The sequence below is a fragment of the Podarcis tiliguerta genome (assembly GCF_965153285.1).
Source record: "Podarcis tiliguerta genome assembly, chromosome: 8".
Taxonomy (NCBI): domain Eukaryota; kingdom Metazoa; phylum Chordata; class Lepidosauria; order Squamata; family Lacertidae; genus Podarcis; species Podarcis tiliguerta.
In genome coordinates this window covers 18,273,937-18,292,344 of record NC_139541.1, presented here as the reverse complement: position 1 = coordinate 18,292,344, position 18,408 = coordinate 18,273,937, and the positions used below count along the sequence as shown (strand labels likewise).

Here is an 18,408-nt window from a genome sequence, read left to right as displayed (position 1 = left end):
CAGCTCCCAGTCACCAGTCTAGCTGCCGCATTCTGGATTAGTTGTAGTTTCTGGGTCACCTTCAAAGGTAGCCCCACGTACCGACACCGGGAGTACGAATTAAGTACTTAACCCGAGGTACCACTGTAAATATAACAACAACAGTGCTCTTAGTCATGAATAATAGCCGCATTTACACTACACCCTTTCATCCACGAGCTCAGGGTCGAATACATTGGTCTCCCCCCCTTTTAGTCTCACAACAGCCCTGCGTGGCTGTTTAGGCTGAGACATACTGATGGGTTCAAGGTCGCTTTGCAAGTTTTGCACTCGAACGTGGATTGGAACGCAGGTCTCCTTGTCCAGAGCCCTTCTCAGTGTAATGTTGCCTTCCTTCCCCTGCAGTCTCCCGCATCAATGGGCACCCAAAGCTGGACCGACACCGGGAGCACCCGCCGGGCTACGACAGCTCTTCCACCATGATGAGCAGCGAGTTGGAGTCCAGCAGCTTCATCGACTCCGACAATGACGAAAACACGAGCAGGTAACGGATGTGCGAGGCAAGGAGTGCAGGAAGGTGCCTCGTAGCGAGTCTGCCAATGGTCCACCATTGCTCAGGGTTGCCCCCTTCCTGAAGCCCTGGGAGCTGCTGCCAGTCAGTGTAGACAACACTGAGCTTGACCTGGCTTGGAATTTAGGCACCTTCCTTTGCTGCTGTGCCTTAAGGGAAGGTCTGTAGTTTAGCAATTGTTCAATCCCTGCCTCTGCAGGTATGGAGAGACCCCATGGACAACACTGAGCTAAGATGGAATAATGGTCTGACTCAGCATAAGGCAGCTTCCCGAGTTCCTATTAAGAGATTCGTCATGAAGGACTTTGTCATAACAGTTGTTGTCATCTGTCAAATGGAACAAAGAAATGGCAAGACTTTAATCCAAGTTATACCCTGCAATTACCTGCCTTCAATGCTTATGGACACATCTGGCAACCCCACCGTATACAAGGCTTTACACTTCCGACAGTTACTTTATTAAGCCTAGGTGGGTGGCGCTGTGATCTAAACCACTGAGCTGCTTGGCCTTGCCAATCAGAAGGTCAGCATTTCGAATCCCTGCGATGGGGTGAGCTCCCATTGCTCTGTCCCAGCTCCTGCCAACATAGCAGTTCAAAAGCATACCAGCATGAGTAGATAAATAGGTACCGTTGTGGCAGGAAGGTAAACGGCATTTCCGTGCACTCTGGTTTCTGTCACGGGGTTCAGTTGTGCCATAAGCGGTTTAGTCCTGCTGGCCACATGACCTGGAAAGCTGTCTGTGGACAAACGCCGGCTTCCTTGGCCTGAGGCGAGAGGAACACTACAACCCCATAGTTGCCTTTGACTGGACTTAACCATCCAGGGGTCCTTTACCTTTTTATTATTATTAAGCCTAGGTAAAGGTAAAGGGACTCCTGACCATTAGGTCCAGTCGTTGCCAACTCTGGGGTTGTGGCGCTCATCTCGCTTTATTGGCCGAGGGAGCCGGCGTACAGCTTCTGGGTCATGTGGCCAGCGTGACTAAGCCATTTCTGGCGAACCAGAGCAGCGCACGGAAACACTGTTTACCTTCCCACCGGAGTGGTACCTATTTATCTACTTGCACTTTGACGTGCTTTCGAACTGCTAGGTTGGCAGGAGCTGGGACCGAGCAACAGGAGCTCACCCCATCGCGGGGATTCGAACCGCTGACCTTCTGATCGGCAAGTCCTAGGCTCTGTGGTTTAACCCACAGCGCCACCCGCGTCCCATTATTAAGCCTAGGAGGTATTAAATACCAAAGAAATAATAATTTTTGTCCCTCCTGTGCCACTAAGGCTTCATGATGCCTTCCACACCTGTGCTTTTTTATTTTTTAAAAAAGCCAAACTTGGACTGTGCTCAAGGTGCCAAGAGATTGGGATGGCGGGTTTTTTCTCCGTGTGGGAAGGAGGGTGCTTCAAACTTCCTAAAGGACACCCACCCTCCTCTTGCCCAATGAGATGGTTGTTTCTGATCCATTTTCTTCTTCCTCCACCCCCTTTTAAGCTTCTCAAAGGAACACGGCACCTTTAACCCCCACCACTTTCCTCTCCCATTTTTTTAAAAAATAAGTGGAATATTTCTGTAGTGGGGATTGGATTAAGAGCAGCCCAAAGTGGGTTACTGGAGCATCGCACGCTGGATCCAACTAGATCCAGCCCCAGTGTACATTTTCATAACACCCCTTTCCCCGCCCCGCTCCAGATTTTTATCCTTCCCTGTAGAAGAATAAATAAAATAAAACGAACGGCTGCAGAGGCTGCTATGGAGGGCCCCTTTCCCCCTTTCTGAGCTGAGGGAGGGAGTCTTGGCACAAGCGACTGGCTGGCTGGCCGGCCATCCAGTGCATCGGGGTGGAATGTGCCAAGGTATGTTGTTTAATATTACAAAGATGATGTTCATAAGCGGATGAGACATTCCGTCGGTGGAGGAGCTCGGGGAAGGGGGGCGGTGGCGGCAGCAGCAGCAGCTCCTGAGATATGGAAGGGGATGGATTATTCTGCACAAACAGCAAGAGGACAGAATAACAAAGCTTTTTGTCTGGCATTGCGAAAGGACACACCGGCGCAAGTGCACTTGTGTTCTCAAGTCGGGCACCAGCAACTTGCGCAGGGGGTGGGGGCAGGAGGGGGCATTGTGGGGCTGAGAAAGGAGGCCTGGAAATTGTGTTAAGAGAGGGGGCACATTCCTCATGCCCCACCTGTGCGTGAGTACTCTGGTCTTCTTTCTTCTTTGAGAAATATCCGTCTGCATAGATAAGAGTCCGCATACAGTTGAAGCACCCCCCCCCTCGAATCCCAGGAACTGTCGCTTACCCCTCACAGAGCTGTACTTCCCAGCATCCTTAACAAACTACGGTTCACAGGATTCTTAGCGGTGTGCTTTAAATGTATGCTATGCATGCAGCCGAAGAGTAAGTACTCTGTTTTTTTTTCCTTTTCTGGATAGATGTAGAGTTGCATCGAATGCTACACCTGCCAGGGAACCTTCTGCATGCAAAGGGGATACTCTGCAGCCGAGCCACAGACCTTTCCTTTTCATTATGAATGGAGAGATCTGTCAGTTCCTACCAAACACTGTGCTCCCTTGGCAAAAAGCAGCTATTAATCAATTCGCAGGCTTTCTGTGGGGCCGGGGGGGGGGGGGAGAAGGAATTATTCAGATCTGGGAATGCAGCGCCAGGAGTGTTTGCAGGTTTAAAACTCCTTTCCCTACACGCGAGACCTTGGTTCTCTTAAGTTACTCATTTTTGCAGTTCTCGACATTTCCACAGCAATTTGTGATTTACATTTTCACAATGACTTTTTTTTTAACCAGCATTTTAGTGCAAATTTCACCATATATATATATATATATATATATATATATATATGCACAATTTTGAGTCATGTACACATTTTTGTTATTAGTTTCCCCTAAGACAGTGGATTTTTGTAGTATCTTTATTGAATCAATGCATTTTTATGCACTTCTCCCCTAATACATGCATTTATAAACGTATTGCTTCGTTGGACAATTGCATCGTAAAAATAAAAGAAGTGTGAATTTTCAGAGAGTAGCCATGTTTTGGTTTGCATATTGGTTTGTGAGGCAGAGTTAGGGAGTTTCTCATCAATAGCAAATGAGTTTGAATTTCTCCTCCATCAATTGCGACAGCTTACAGGTTCCCACAGTCTGTCTTAGCTTGGCTTGGTCCAGTCAGTGGCAAACCCGGGTTTGCAACCAAATAACAGAACTGCCCCTTCCTATTTGTGTTGCTTAAGTGAATCACAGTGATTGCGGTCTGTGCAATAGCACTGACAATCCCTGAGCTCTTCCCCTGTGAGATAAACATATTGAGTGAGATCATTGTTTGTGGGATGCCTAATTTAAACAGCACATTGTTTCCATTCCGCTTTCCTTCCCGTCTTTTTGAGAAACGAGATTGTTTTGGAAACTTCGGGAGTCGAGAAGGGCTGCATCACCCTGCGGCTCCCCCTTGTGGTGAGCCACTAGACAGCAGGCGACGGCTTCTCAGTGGAGTCTCTTTAAGGACCAACTGCACCTTCCTAGTCCGCCCATCGGACCATCCTTGACAGGAAGGCGTACAAGAGGGCCAACAAACAGTGCTCCCCCAAAACCCAGTTGTCTTCACCCCCAAAGCTGTGGTGGGAAAAGAACTGAGGGGAAGCAAATGCCCACCATCTGAAGGAGAGTCCCTTACCCTAAGGGTCTCTCCTTGGGATAGACTTCCCTAGTGGCCTTCCAAAACATCATCCCCATTGCTTTGCTTAGGGGAAAGAGCATAGCTCAGTGGTAGAGCACCTGCTTCGCATGCATAAGGTCGTGGGTTCATCTCCAGGTAGCAGCTGTCTGAAATCCGAAGAAGTGGCTGCTAGTGTTTAGGCAATATTGAGCTAGCTGGAGCAATGATCTGGCTCCACGTAAAGCAGGTTCCTATGTTCCTATGGGACAAGGTCTATTTGTCCCTTCAATTCTGTTCTCAGCAGGTTTTCACCATCCCTTAAGTCAGCGGTTCTCAACCTGTGGGTCCCCAGATGTTGTTGGTCTACAACTCCCATCATCCCTGAGGAGTGATGGGTGTTGTAGTTCAACAACATCTGGGGACCCACAGGTTGAGAAAGGCTGCCTTACGTGGATGGACATGACTAACCTAAGCCCATTGATTTCGGTGGGTTTATTCTGAGCAGAGCACCCTAACTGTACAACCTAGCAATTCCAAAATATAGATGTGCTTTTACCCTCGCAAGACTGAATGTGTTGCACTCGGCTGTACTTGAGGGATGATTCCAACAGATTCCAGATGAAAAACACTTACCGTATGTCCCTGCAGAGATGGCAGCACCGAATCAGTGGCGCATGCCCTCCTGGCGTGCACTCTTTACAAAGACCTGAGGAACAAGATTATCACCCCTCTTTTATTGCCCATTCCAGGTCATCCAACCACTGCCATGGTGTCTTTTCTCCTGGCAGATCAAGAGGAGCAGATGACAGCAAAGGTTGCAAGGTTTTTTAGCTGGGGCAATCAGAATAAGGTCCACTGTTTGACTGCTATATTCAGGATCCTAAACTGTGTTTTATTATAATCGACTTTTTATTTTGTTCTGTGTATATCACAATGCTCTTTCGTTGCTATGGCCGATGGCTAACGCAAATAGAGTTTTATTCATTCATTCTGAGTTGGATACAACGCAGTGTGTTTTCACCGGCAGCAGGCTCAACTTTGAAAGCAAAAGAAAGCAAATTTTGCAACCTGTCAACATGTGTTCTAAATTTTCTCTTGATTTCTTTTTTTGGTCCTATTTCTACCCCTCCCAGGTTGAGTAGCTCCACAGAACAAAGCACTTCGTCCCGTCTCATCCGGAAACACAAACGCCGTCGCCGGAAACAGAAGATGCGACAGATTGACCGGGTAAGCCTTTGTGGTTTGGAGTTTGCCGCCTTCGTTAAGAGTTTGAAGCAGGAGGGGGGAGGGGACCAAATAGTGCAGGACTCCAACTCCCATCAGCCCCAGCCAGCATGGCAGGTGTTCCAGGATAATGGGAATTGTAGTCCAAAAACATCTAGAGAGCTGCAGGTTCCGCATCCCTGCTTTAGACAAAATTGTAAATAGCTTTTGCCTGGTCACCTGTGATGAGTAACAACCATCCCCAGGCAATGAAAGAAATGTCTTCTTTTCCTCTTGTTTTCGAGGCTAACATAAGTATATGGGGGCTAGCAGCCTCATATTGTAAGCTTATTTATAAGGCTGCCACAGAAGTTGGGACGCGGGTGGTGCTGTGGGTTAAACCACAGAGCCTAGGACTTGCCAATCAGAAGTCGGCGGTTTGAATCCCCGTGACGGGGTGAGATCCCGTTGCTCGGTCCCTGCTCCTGCCAACCTAGCAGTTCGAAAGCATGTCAAAGTGCAAGTAGATAAATAGGTACCACTCTGACAGGAAGGTAAACGGTGTTTCCATGCGCTGCTCTGGTTCTCCAGAAGCGGCTTAGTCATGCTGGCCCCGTGACCCGGAAGCTGTGCGCCGGCTCTCTTGGCCAAGAAAGCGAGATGAGCGCTGCAACCCCAGAGTCGGCCACAACTGGACCTAATGGTCAGGGGTCCCTTTACCTTTACCTTTACACAGAAGTTGGCCTTTGAACTGTTTCTTGGCTTTCTGCCTATGTCATTGCCCAGCCAACTCTTGCAATAGTCACGTTCTGAACTACAGAAACTGCAAATTGTTGCCAGCTTCTCCTTTTTGCTTTTCAGTCGTCTTCCTTCAGCAGCATCACAGACTCTACCATGTCCCTGAACATCATCACCGTCACCCTCAACATGGGTAAGCCCCATTGGATGAGCTGCTGTTATGTCATGGCATGCTCACAAGGAATTGTAAACGTAGTCGCAAAATGTGCACATTTGTGGCAATGACTCTTTACCCATCTTGCCTCTACCAAAGCAAGCTAGGTGTGTACAACCAGTAACTCCGTACCTTGGAAACTGGGGGAAGAGGCGTGGTGCCGTTAAGATCTAGTTGAGCTCCAACTCCCATCAACCCCAGCCAGCATGGCCAGCGGTCAGGGATGATGGGAGTTGGAATCCAACAACTTATGGAAGTTCCCTGTCCCTGAACTGGGAGCAACATCCAGAAAGGAGGCTCCCTGCTGTGTCTCTGCATGACTCCCTGCTTTGGTGGGTTTTTTTGTACATGAACAAAACAAAGACATAAAAAGTTGCAATTAGGGGATATATTTCAAAACACAATTGTTATAGTGGGCATTGGGAGTCTGACAACATCCAGATGACACCATGCTGGATAATTCTGTATCCAGGGCAGCTGTCTACCAGCTCCATCTGGAATGCAGGTTGAGACCCTACCTGCCCGTGGACTGTCTCACCAGAGTGGTGCATGCTCTAGTTATCTCCCGCTTGGACTACTGCAATGCGCTTTACGTGGGGCTACCTTTGAAGGCGACCCGGAAACTACAACTAATCCAGAATGCGGCAGCTAAACTGGTGACTGGGAGTGGCCGTCGGGACCACATAACACCAGTCTTGAAAGACCTACATTGGCTCCCAGTACATTTCTGAGCACAATTCAAAGTGTTGGCGTTGACCTTTAAAGCCCTAAACGGCCTCGGCCCAGTATACCTGAAGGAGCATCTCCACCCCCATCATTCTGCCCGGATGCTGAGGTCCAGCGCCGAGGGCCTTCTGGCGGTTCCCTCGCTGTGAGAAGCCAAGTTACAGGGAACCAGGCAGAGGGCCTTCTCGGTAGTGGCGCCCGCCCTGTGGAACGCCCTCCCACCAGATGTCGAAGAGAAGAGCAACTACCAGACTTTTAGAAGACATCTGAAGGCAGCCCTGTTCAGGGAAGTTTTTAGTGTGTGACATTTTAATGTATTTTTAATCTTTGTTGGAAGCCGCCCAGAGTGGCTGGGGAAACCCAGCCAGATGGGTGGGGTACAAATAATAAATTATTATTGTTGTTGTTATTAGCTACCCTGGTCTTAAGACCATGGTGATGAGCCTTTCAAAATTGCTAGTTCCATGCCTCAGCTAACCTTTCTTCTCTCCCTTCCCCATCTGCATGGTCCAGTCCTGCGCGGGGGGTGGGGGAAGAGAGCCCTAGACCCCTCCAGCAGGGGACAAGGGGGGTATATTTAGAAGGCCACCTGTGACCCTCCTCCAATTGCACATTTGCACACTCTTCCTCCTCTCTACTTTCCAGAAAAATACAACTTCCTAGGAATCAGCATCGTGGGCCAGAGCAACGACCGAGGAGATGGTGGCATCTACATAGGCTCCATCATGAAAGGCGGCGCTGTAGCAGCTGACGGAAGGATCGAACCGGGGGACATGCTCTTACAGGTTGGCAGAAGCATAGGCTCCTAAGGAGAGCTTGGCCTCTGAATTGGGGCGAAGGCCCAGCAGATCCAGCATCCTGATGGGGGTGGAGATGCTCTCACTGGTGGGTGGGGCCAGAGGCAAAAGTGGGCGGGGTAATGAAGTTAAAATTTAATCTTTGTACAGCAGGTTGGTTTCCACACACACGCCTCTCTGTCCTCCACCTTGTCAAGCAAGAGGCATCAGCCGAGTTGAAGGACGCATTCCATCCAGGCAAAAACACCCCAGGAGGATGCTAAGCAGGGCTGGGGAGGTGGTGTGGCCTGACGAGATTGCTGAGGGCCAGGTAGACAGGTCTAGAGGGCCACATTGAGGACTGAGCCATCCTTGTATGCCAGGTGTGGGGAACCTACGGCCTTCCAGATGTTGAACTACAACTCCCATCATCCCCGACCATTGGTCATGCTTGCTGGGGTTATGGGAGTCCAGCTACATCTGGAGGACCACAGGATGCGCACACCTGATATAGTCCCTTGGAGCAAGGCTCTCTGCTATGAGCGTTCAGTCCAGTGTTCAGCTGGGAGGCAGCCGTTGTGCTCATGTCCTCCTGGGTTTCTGACAGTGGCAGATTTTGGCGCTCAAGAATTTCAGCGGCACCCAGTGCAGCACTGAAATTCCCCCCACCCAAGCCTCTTGCCTTCCATTGTTTGTCATTGTTGTGGCACCCCCTGCAGTGCCCTTTTGGCTTGGTGCCCAGTGTGGGAAAACCAGCCCATAATCTGCCTCTGCTTCTGATTGGCTGCATTGAGAACAGAATGCTTGGCCTTTGATCTGGCCCAAAGCAAGTCTCCTCTTCATCTTCTTACGATTTGGAGGGGAAACCCCTGGCGATAACAGATTCCTCACCTGTTGCACTCCAGGTGAACGAGGTCAACTTCGAGAACATGAGCAACGATGACGCAGTGCGGGTCTTGCGGGAAATCGTCTCCAAGCCGGGGTGAGTGATCGTAGCAAAGCCAGGGCGCCGTGCACTTGTGTTACTCCTGCAGTTGATGTCTTGTATCCGGTGGTGGTCCTACTCAGAGTAAACCCATTAACATTAATGGGGTCAGCACTAATTTCAGTGGGTATACTCATTGACTGCAGCCAGTGCAGAGAGCAACCTCCCCAAATCTGTCCTTTGTCTTATATTGTATTTTAAACAAGCGTGTGTCTTAACGCTCATGCTTTTCATCCTTTGTGTGCTGTGTTTTATCTGGTCTGAGACTGTATGATAAATGTTTTCATTTGATTTGACTCCCGAAATCAGCCTGGGTTCAGGCTCGGGGTTATGAAGAGACAATGTTGTGGTGTATTCGGGGGGGCTGTGTAAATAAGACTGCTGAGTCCTCAAAACCCAGACCCTGAGACTCACAGTGAGTGCTTTGGGGTTTGTCCCACACTGGGCTGCATGGAGGGAGGAGATGTGAGGACATGATGTATCAGATAACCTCCAAGTTATTCTTTTTAAAACTTCCTGCATGTAGAAAACTGGTATCTCAAGACACAGAGAGGACTCGTTTTCTCCTTGGCGCACTACTTTACTAGATGCAGTGAGGTGTCGTCGTTTTTTGTTGTTGAGTTTTAATGGGGCAGGGCAATCAAAATAAGGTCTCTCTCCTTCCCACCCCTGTGAGTTTGAAGCGGTGTTGTCTGGGATGGACTCTAGTACTTGAGCTTTATTGAGTGAAGAGCTCAGCGTAGAATCAAAGGGCAGAGGGCTGGTGAGATTAGGAGCCTGGAACCATGTGGCTGGTGGGAAGCCATTGATAGGCAGCCATTGACAGAACGTAATAAGGTCATTCCTTTGAGTGTTCTGTTTTCGTTCCCTTCATAATATATATATCTATTTTCTATATTTTTTCTCCAGCCCTATCAGCCTAACAGTGGCCAAATGCTGGGATCCTACGCCCCGGAGTTATTTCACAATCCCCAGAGGTGAGTGATCCAGCCATTGCGAACAGCCTTAAAGCACACACAGTTCATGGCATTGATTGTCCACGAGGTTTTATAAAGGAGTGATGATGATGATGTGGAAAGAGGGGAACTTTTGATCTAGAGCAGTGATGCTATTGGAGAGGCTATGTAATCTCCAGGTGTTGTTAGACAACGACTCCCACCATCCCCAATTGTTGGTTCTGCTGGCTGGGACTGATGGGAAATGTAGTCCCACATCATCCGGGGACCTGAGGTTGAAGAACACACATCTAGGGAGTCACCCAATGAAATGGGTTCATCTTCTAAACCAGGGATGTCCAACAGGTTGATCTGGATTGACTGGTCGATCCATGGGAGGTTTTGGTAGATTGCAGTAGGTTGCTGGCGCCTCCATCTGGCCTTTTCATTGTGAGGCTGACTGTCTCCTTGGTGCTCTATCACTGAACGCCTGTTTTCATTTATTAGACCTTAACCTGCACATAAGCGGGACGTTCACAAAATAGCTCAACAATTCTGAACTGAACCCCGCAAAATACGGACTGTTCCTCCCCAAAAGAAGCACAATAAGTTTGACCTGATCCCCCCCCCCCAAATGGGACTTTCTTCCCTAAAAATGCTCAACAACTTTTACCTAAATCTCCCCCCAAAAGGGTTTAGGTCAGCGGTTCTCAACCTGTGGGTCCCCAGATGTTGTTGGACTACAACTCCCATCATCCCTGAGCTCTGGCCTTGCTAGCTAGGGGTGATGGGAGTTGTAGTCCAACAACATCTGGGGACCTACAGGTTGAGAAAGGCTGGTTTAGATCACTGCCAGATATTAATCATGTGAGTAGATTTCTTGGAAGTTGGACGCCCCTGTTCTAAACCATTTTTATGCTGCTTCACACAGTTTTTTATGCTCATTTATGCTGGTGCTACTTTTGTCTCTGTTGCCTTGCTTGCTAAATTATTTCATTTTTGTATTTTAATTATTTTCAGTTTGTGAGCAGCCCAGAGGATGCAGTTACTTGGGCAGAATATAAATGCAGGAAGGAAATAAATAAGAGTCAGGGCTGGCACAAATAAATCCTTGGTAAAACAGACATGGCAGCAGGGTTTATCATTTGTAAACCATGGATCCATCATCATCATCATCATCATTTTATTTGTATGCCGCCTTTCCGTAGTTAAAGCAGTGCTCAAGGCAGCTTACAGCATGACAAGATTTACATAATCACCAAAATAACAAAAGTCTTAAACAATAAATAAAACACATCAGAAGGTACACAACCAAATGGAAAACGTTTATACATAAATCACAAAATCTAAAACTAAAAATACAACATTAATATCAATAACAATTTAAAATAACATAGATAAAAAGTAAAAGGGGATGCGGGTGGCGCTGTGGGTTAAACCACAGAGCCTAGGAATTGCTGATCAGAAGGTCGGCGGTTCAAATCCCCATGACGGGGTGAGCTCCCGTTGCTCGGTCCCTGCTACTGCCAACCTAGCAGTTCGAAAGCACGTCAAAGTGCAAGTAGATAAATAGGTACTGCTCCGGCGGGAAGGTGAACGGCGTTTCCATGCGCTGCTCTGGTTCGTCAGAAGCGGCTTAGTCATGCTGGCCACATGACCCGGATGCTGTACGCTTGGCTCCCTTGGCCAATAAAGCGAGATGAGCGCCGCAACCCCAGAGTCGGTCACGACTGGACCTAATGCTCAGGGGTCCCTTTACCTTTACAAAAAGTAAAAACAATCTACACATGCAGTCTACCTGACTCATATTTCTTACAGAAGGGAGGATGAGACTCAGAACTAAATACTATTCTGACCTGAACTTTGACCAGTAAAGTGAAAGCTTTAGACACCTTATGAGTCTTCCTAAAGGTAACTGTATTTATGGGCCCCACCAGCCTTACCTTGGATTCAGCCTCGAAGGGCTGTGTGTTCTCCAGGCCAGAGTCCCTGAGGTTATTTGCTGGAACTGAAAGTGTAGGTTTGAGCTGGACCCTGAAATGAAACAAGCAGAATCCTGTTTTGATTGGCTAGACAAGGGCAGAAAGTCCAGCATGTTATTTATGCTTTAAGAAAACTGGCCAATAGGTACCCAGAACAAAGAGCCTTTTTAGCAGGGACAGTCAAGGCAGCTTTTATGTCAGAAGGTTTTGGAAGATGGTGATGATTAATTAAATTTGTATGCCGCCCTATACCCTCAGATCTCAGGGCGGTTCACAACATAAATATAAAATATTGATATTTAATTGTGTTTTCCTTATCTCCTTCTTTTGACAAGCTTACCCAGGTGTTTAGAACAATGATACGTGTTTTCATCTGCTTTTAGTTTACTGATGGTTTTAATCTCTCTGAACGTTTTGAATTATTGTTGTTAATTGTTTTTCTTGACAATCTTATTGTTCTACCTTTTTCGTAAGCTGCTTTGAGGTTGTTATTGCTTTTTACAACCAAGCAGTGTGTAAATTGTGTGAAACAATAAAAGGAAATGAATATTGTATTTCATTGTATTCGCAGTTTGAATTCTGCGGCATGCAATAAAATGCAAATATATGTGAGAAGCAATACAAATACTATTAGGAACCACCTAGCATCCAGCACTGTACATTTTAGAGACATTTGTTAAGGGTTTGCCAAGACCCTCAGCCATTTTCAAGTGGTCTGGGGGTGGGGAAGAGGGGGAGGTTTCAGGAGCCATGTTGCACACAGCTTTTTCTTGTGCCTAAAGCCGCCTTGAATGCTTCTCTAGGGAGACAGGATATACCGTGTTTTTCGCTCTATAGGACGCACTTTTCCCCCTTCAAAAATTAAGGGGATATGTTTGTGCATCCTATGGAACGAATTCAGGCTCCTTGGCTTCAGCAATAGCAACACGAAGCCTCCGAAGCGCAGAGGGAGTGCTCCCTCTGCACTCCGGAGGCTACACGTTGCTTTTGCGCACCGACCCCTCCCGCTCTCCAGGCTTCAGGGATAACCGCCTGAAGCCTCCGGAGCGCAGCGGGACCTCACGCTGCACTCCAAAGGATTCGGGTTCCTTTTGCTGAAGCCGGGAGAGCAAGACTCTCCTGGCTTCAGCAGAGAGGGAGAGCTGTGCAGCGCCCCTTCAGCGAAGCGGGAGGAGAAAGGGAAGGGGCTCTGTTTCTCCTGCCATTTCGCTGAAGGGGTGCTGAGCAGAGAGGGGGAGAATTTTTTTTCCTTGTTCTCCCCCTCTAAAACAAGGTGCGTCCTATGGTCGGGTGCGTCCTATAGAGCGAAAAATACGGTAAGTTTTGAAAGGAAAGAGATGAACTGCCACAGAGTGCGCCTGCTAACCCTTTCTTCTCCCTCCCTGTTTTCTCTCGCGTTCCAGCTGAGCCCGTGCGGCCGATCGACCCCGCCGCCTGGATCTCTCATACCACGGCCCTGACGGGAGCGTACCCCCGTTACGGTATGAGCCCCTCCATGAGCACCATCACCTCTACCAGCTCCTCACTAACAAGCTCAATTCCCGATTCGGAAAGTAAGTCACACTGCCGCCAGGACCGGGCAGGTTATTTCCTCCTGCGCAGGGCTGGCAGTGTAGAGCCAAACAAACAAAACTCCAAACAAAAGACACACGCACACAAAAGAAACCCCAAAAGCAAAAGAGCTCCAGCAACAACAATGCTGTGGGGAGCATAAAACTTGTTTTCCCTCCACCCCATGGCCGTCCAAAACCCGGAAGGATAAGGTTGTCAGCAGCTGCGAGGCCTCGGCGGCTGTGATTTACCTCTGCTGTAGGAGGCAGGAGGCCTCTGAATGTCAGGTGCTGGGTATTGAGTCTTGGGAGAGCTGGTGATGCTCTCAGGGTCCTGTTTGCAGGATTCCCAGTTGGGCATCTGGTTGGATGCTGGGCTAGATGGGCCATTGCTCTGATTCAGCTTCAGGGCCCTTCTGATGTCCTTATTAAAGGACATTTGCTTATTTGCTAGGGGACTAGCAAATTCACAGGGCATAAGGCTGTCAGCGTCTATTAACCACAGTGGCTAGAAAGCTGCTGGACCATAAAGGACTCAGCAGAACTCTTCTTACATTAGTAAAGCACAGGCCTGGGGCGAATGTTCTTTTTTCTTTCATTTTACCATTCAAGTATCTTCGCCTTTTCGAACGGCTTCTAGCCCTTCACACCCAAACTTCTTCCTCCAAGGAACTCAAGGTGGTGTACATGGTTCACAACAACCCTGTGAGGTAGGTTGGGCTGGGAGACAGAGACTGGAGCAACGTCACTCAGTAAGCTTCATCCCCTTCCAGGTCCTATTGAAGCACTCGAACCGCTACCCTACACTGGATAGTGGTGTGGAGATGGGCATACTTTGGGTTGGAGGGCTATTGCCCAACCCTCCCTCCCACTCCAAAAACACTTGCTATAGGTACCGGTTGAAGCCTCAAAGTCCTTTACAGTACCATCCTGCAGAGAGAAGAGAAGGGGCATAGCTCAGTGGTAGAGCATCTGCTTCACATGCAGAAGGTCCCAGGTTTGATCCCCGGCATCTCCAGGTAGGGCAAGAAACCTGGAGAGCAGCTGCCAGTCAGTGCTGGCTGAGCCGAGCTAGCTGGACAGCTTCCTGTGAAGATCAGCAAAAAAAAAATCTGACTTTGCCTTTATTTTAGCCAAAGCAGCCTTCTCCAACTTGGCGGTCTCTGTGCTGGAGTTGTGGTCCAAAATGCTTGGAGGGCACCAGGTTGAAGAACACTGATCTGAAGTCCCCTGCCCCTGGCACATGCATGCACTATTCTGTGCATACTTGAGATGGTTAGAGCCTTTGGCTGTCTGCCGACAGCTTGCCGCTGGCTGCTGTGACATTCTTTGCATTCTTTTGGGGAGATAGCGATGTGAGACCCCTCTCACAATCGAGTTGCTGGAGTAAGGAATACTAGGATTTTAAAAAAAAAAATCTACAGCAAAAATTGGCGGTCAGGTTTCCTAAAGGGGATCCGTGGAAGGACGGCGGAGGCTTCCCCCACAGATAACGTTTTAGGCTGACACCACCCAGACGTTAGAGACCCTTGGCATGCGGTTCTGAGGGTCTTTTTCAGTGGATTTAAATAGGCTGCTTGGCTTTTACAAGCCTCTTCTCACCTGGCTCCAAAGGGGAGACGAGCAAACGATGGCATTCATTTCCAGAAGATGTAGAGATAGTGATGGCTGCCAACTTGGAGGGCAGCTTGAATTCTATCAGTGGCTACTAGCCGTGACAGCTCTGTTCTCTTGCTACTGTGAGAGGCAGTATGCTTCTGAATACCAGTTGCTGCTCTGTGGGAACCAAAACAGGCAGCTGCAGTCTTTCCATCTCCACGTGGTTTCTGCTCTGGTCTTGTCAGTCTCCTATGCACACACACACACACACGGACACACCAATACATAAACCCCTCACAATGGGCTCTCCCCGTTTATTGCTCCCCACACATTCAAATTGGAACATTGTCAAACCCAAACCACAGGTTGCTTTCCTCGCTACTAACCAAACTAACTTCCTGCCAAAGCCAAACGGTGCCGCAGAGCACCTGGCAAGGATTGGTTGCAAATGGGACCCAGGAGCCTTTGTGGGTAAAACAGCAAGTGGTGGATGATGATGTTCTTCTGGTGTCGCAAGGGGGTGCATGGCCTGAATCTGTGTGTTCCCAAGCCTTCCTTCACCACGCGCTTTCCTCCCCCTTTTCTGACAGATGACATAAGCATGGAAAAATAAGTGGATCCCGAAGTTTCTGTGGGAAATGAACTGGGTCTTAATTCAGGGCTGCAGCTCCATTAAAAAATAAAATCCAGACATGTTCCGGTAGTGCAGCTTCGCCAAGCTGATGCCCTCCAGATGTTTTGGACTACAGCTGTCATCAACTCCAGGGTCTCTCTCTCCTCTTTTCTCTCTCTCCCCTGCCAACTCCCCTCTTCCCTATTTGTTTGTTTGTTTGTTTCTCCCCCCTTCTCTGTCCCAGGGACTGATGGGAGTTGTAGTCCAAAAATTCTTGAGGGCAGCCTCCCTGGGTGCCTAGATGGCTCCACCCACCCTGGCACCCCATTGGTCTCCCTGCTGGCCTGATAGAGTTATAAAAGCTTCTGGTTCAATCTTGACTTTTTAGTCTGGGGCAATTGCCAGGTTGGCCTTGACTGCCTTGGCTTCTATCCTTGATTCTTTCCTCTCCGCCCTCTTCGTTTTCTGGGTTCTCCCCCAAATAAATACATATTTTCCCCCCTCCTCATAGAAAACTAGCCTGTTAGAGAGAAGGGCTCTTCTCCCGGACATGTGAGTTTTCCATATGCAGGGATTTGTTTTCACTTGCGCAGAGAGGGCGTTCAAACGTGTGAGCATCTCTCTCCTTCAGGTGAAGTGGTATAGCCCAGCAAGGTGGTACAGCCCGGGGGCAGGTTGAGAGCAGGTCACTAGGCCAGAACAGCAGTTTGACGTGACTCTAGTCAGCCCCTCCCCATGCCGTCCCCACACCTTTCATGACCAAGGAAGTGCCCTTAGTGACACCATCACTTTTAATCTGGAATACTTCACACCCTTAAAGTGGGGCTGTAAGTGACAAAGATAGATAGAAGTATCTCAAATATACTTCTTCAGCTAGTGTAGTTTCACATCCAATTTATATAATAATAATAATAATAATAATAATAAATTAATTAATTAATAATGGGAAGAAAGCCTAAATTACATTAAAAGGCCAGATACATGTGTCATTCACAGAATGCAGTTGTGCAATAGAATTCAGGTCTCTGACATGAAATTTTGATAAACAGAGATATAGATATCCTCCCCAATAAAGCACCAAGTAGCTGCAGCACAGGCGCTTCAATTTGAAAGTTCTCTCACATACACCCTGGCTAATCTCCTTTTTAGCAAGGTTCTCTATTAAAAGCAAGAGATTTCAATTAAATTTATTTGAACACTCGAGGTTTTGGTGCCTGTAGGGGGAGATCCAAATAATGACACCCGCCCCCTTCTCGCTGGCCTCCATGCTATCTGTTCTTCAGCACAAGCCATGCCAAAATGAAGAGAAGCCACACAGGATTTGCCCGTATAGTCTTCAGGCCTAGGCCTGAGGTGTTTGGGTACCTGAAGGAGGAGGCCCAACTGCTGCTAATTAACTTCCCTAAGGCTGGAAGTTCACAAACAAGAACTTTCCACTGGATTTTTGGGTGGCTTTGAATAGAAAATGGCCCATCTCTTTTCCTTTTTTGTTTGCCTTGTTCTGAGGGGGAAGAAAATGCTGGTTTGTGGCAGCCTGATGCCGGTCCCACTCAGAGCAGACCCATAGAAGATAATGGATGTGACTACCATAGATTCATTCATTTCAATGGGCCTCCTCTGGACATAACTGAGTTGGAAGCAACTCAGCATCATGATGGGTAACATGAAAATGAGGGGAACAGATCCCGAAGCTGAGGCTCCAATACTTTGGCCACCTCATGAGAAGAGAAGACTCCCTGGAAAAGACCCTGATGTTGGGAAAGATTGAGGGCACAAGGAGAAGGGGACGACAGAGGATGAGATGGTTGGACATGAGTTTGACCAAACTGCGGGAAGCAGTGGAAGACAGGAATGCCTGGCGTGCTCTGGTCCATGGGGTCACAAAGAGTCAGACACAACTAAACAACAACACCCTGCCACCACAGCCTCCACCTGTGATAGGTTTCACAGCTCATGCAAAGTATTGCCAGAATGATCCCTTTCATCATTCTGAGGGGGGAAATGGTGGCCTCGGGCAGCTATCATTTCTCTCCCAGAATCCCCTCAGAACTGCTCCATGTCATGATGTAGGTTTGTAATGATAGGTAGTCTCCTGCTGCCCTGATCAGCCCCCATCAGCAATGAGTTTCACATTTCAGCCAAAGTACGGCGGAAACAATGCCTTTCTTGTTTTTCGCCTCCAAATGAGGCGGACAAAATGGAGGAGACCAGTTTTCCTCACACCCTGCCTACTTCTCTCTTGCTCAGCTGAAGTTCATTTCAGTTAGGCTTGTGCAGGAGGAGTTGCTGGCCGATTTTACCTCATGGTCAGGTCCTTTTCTTTCTCCGCAACATCCACGCTAAAATGCCCACCTCAGCTTTCCTCATGGCAGGGCTGTCCTTGCGTGAAACTGCTTCCCCCACCCCCCACCCCCGCTTTCCCTCTCGGCCTCCATCTGTTCCTTGTTTCCTTTATAGCAACATCTCTGTCTGCTCTTCCTTTTTTTCCAGAGCTGGACGAATCCCCTTTAACTGTTAAAAGCGACATGGCCACCATTGTCAAGGTTATGCAGTTGTCGGATTCTGGCCTTGAGATTCGGGACAGGATGTGGTTAAAAATCACCATCTCCAATGCAGTAATAGGTGAGTGACTCCTGCTTCTGAGGCTGAGAGAAAAGGTACCTTACTAAACTGAGGTTTTCTTTTTTGCCGCTGATGACGTTTACTTGTGTGGGTGCTTATGAAGGAACTAACCAAACCGTCATGGTGCCCTTCATATGCTGTCGGACTCTGGCCCCTATCATCCTTGACTAGTGGCCATTCCTGGCTGGGGCTGATGGGAGTTGTAGGCCAGGGAAGGCTGAGTTGGGCCAATGGAATTCCAGCAT

At 48.4% G+C, this 18,408-nt stretch overlaps 1 protein-coding gene across 4 annotated transcripts in view; it reads left to right on the top strand.

Annotated features, from left to right (window-relative positions):
- Positions 1-18,408, top strand: part of DVL1 (dishevelled segment polarity protein 1) — a 99,628-nt gene that overhangs the window by 61,762 nt on the left and 19,458 nt on the right. For 3 of the 4 annotated variants that reach the window (XM_083453939.1, XM_083453937.1, XM_083453940.1), the window contains exons 5-12: positions 385-523; positions 5,354-5,447; positions 6,285-6,354; positions 7,747-7,886; positions 8,783-8,859; positions 9,772-9,839; positions 13,183-13,332; positions 18,032-18,163. In XM_083453939.1, coding sequence (XP_083310065.1) covers positions 385-523; positions 5,354-5,447; positions 6,285-6,354; positions 7,747-7,886; positions 8,783-8,859; positions 9,772-9,839; positions 13,183-13,332; positions 18,032-18,163 — 870 coding nt within the window. The remainder of the gene's footprint in view (positions 1-384; positions 524-5,353; positions 5,448-6,284; positions 6,355-7,746; positions 7,887-8,782; positions 8,860-9,771; positions 9,840-13,182; positions 13,333-18,031; positions 18,164-18,408) is intronic. The other variant, XM_083453938.1, reaches the window with a different exon arrangement.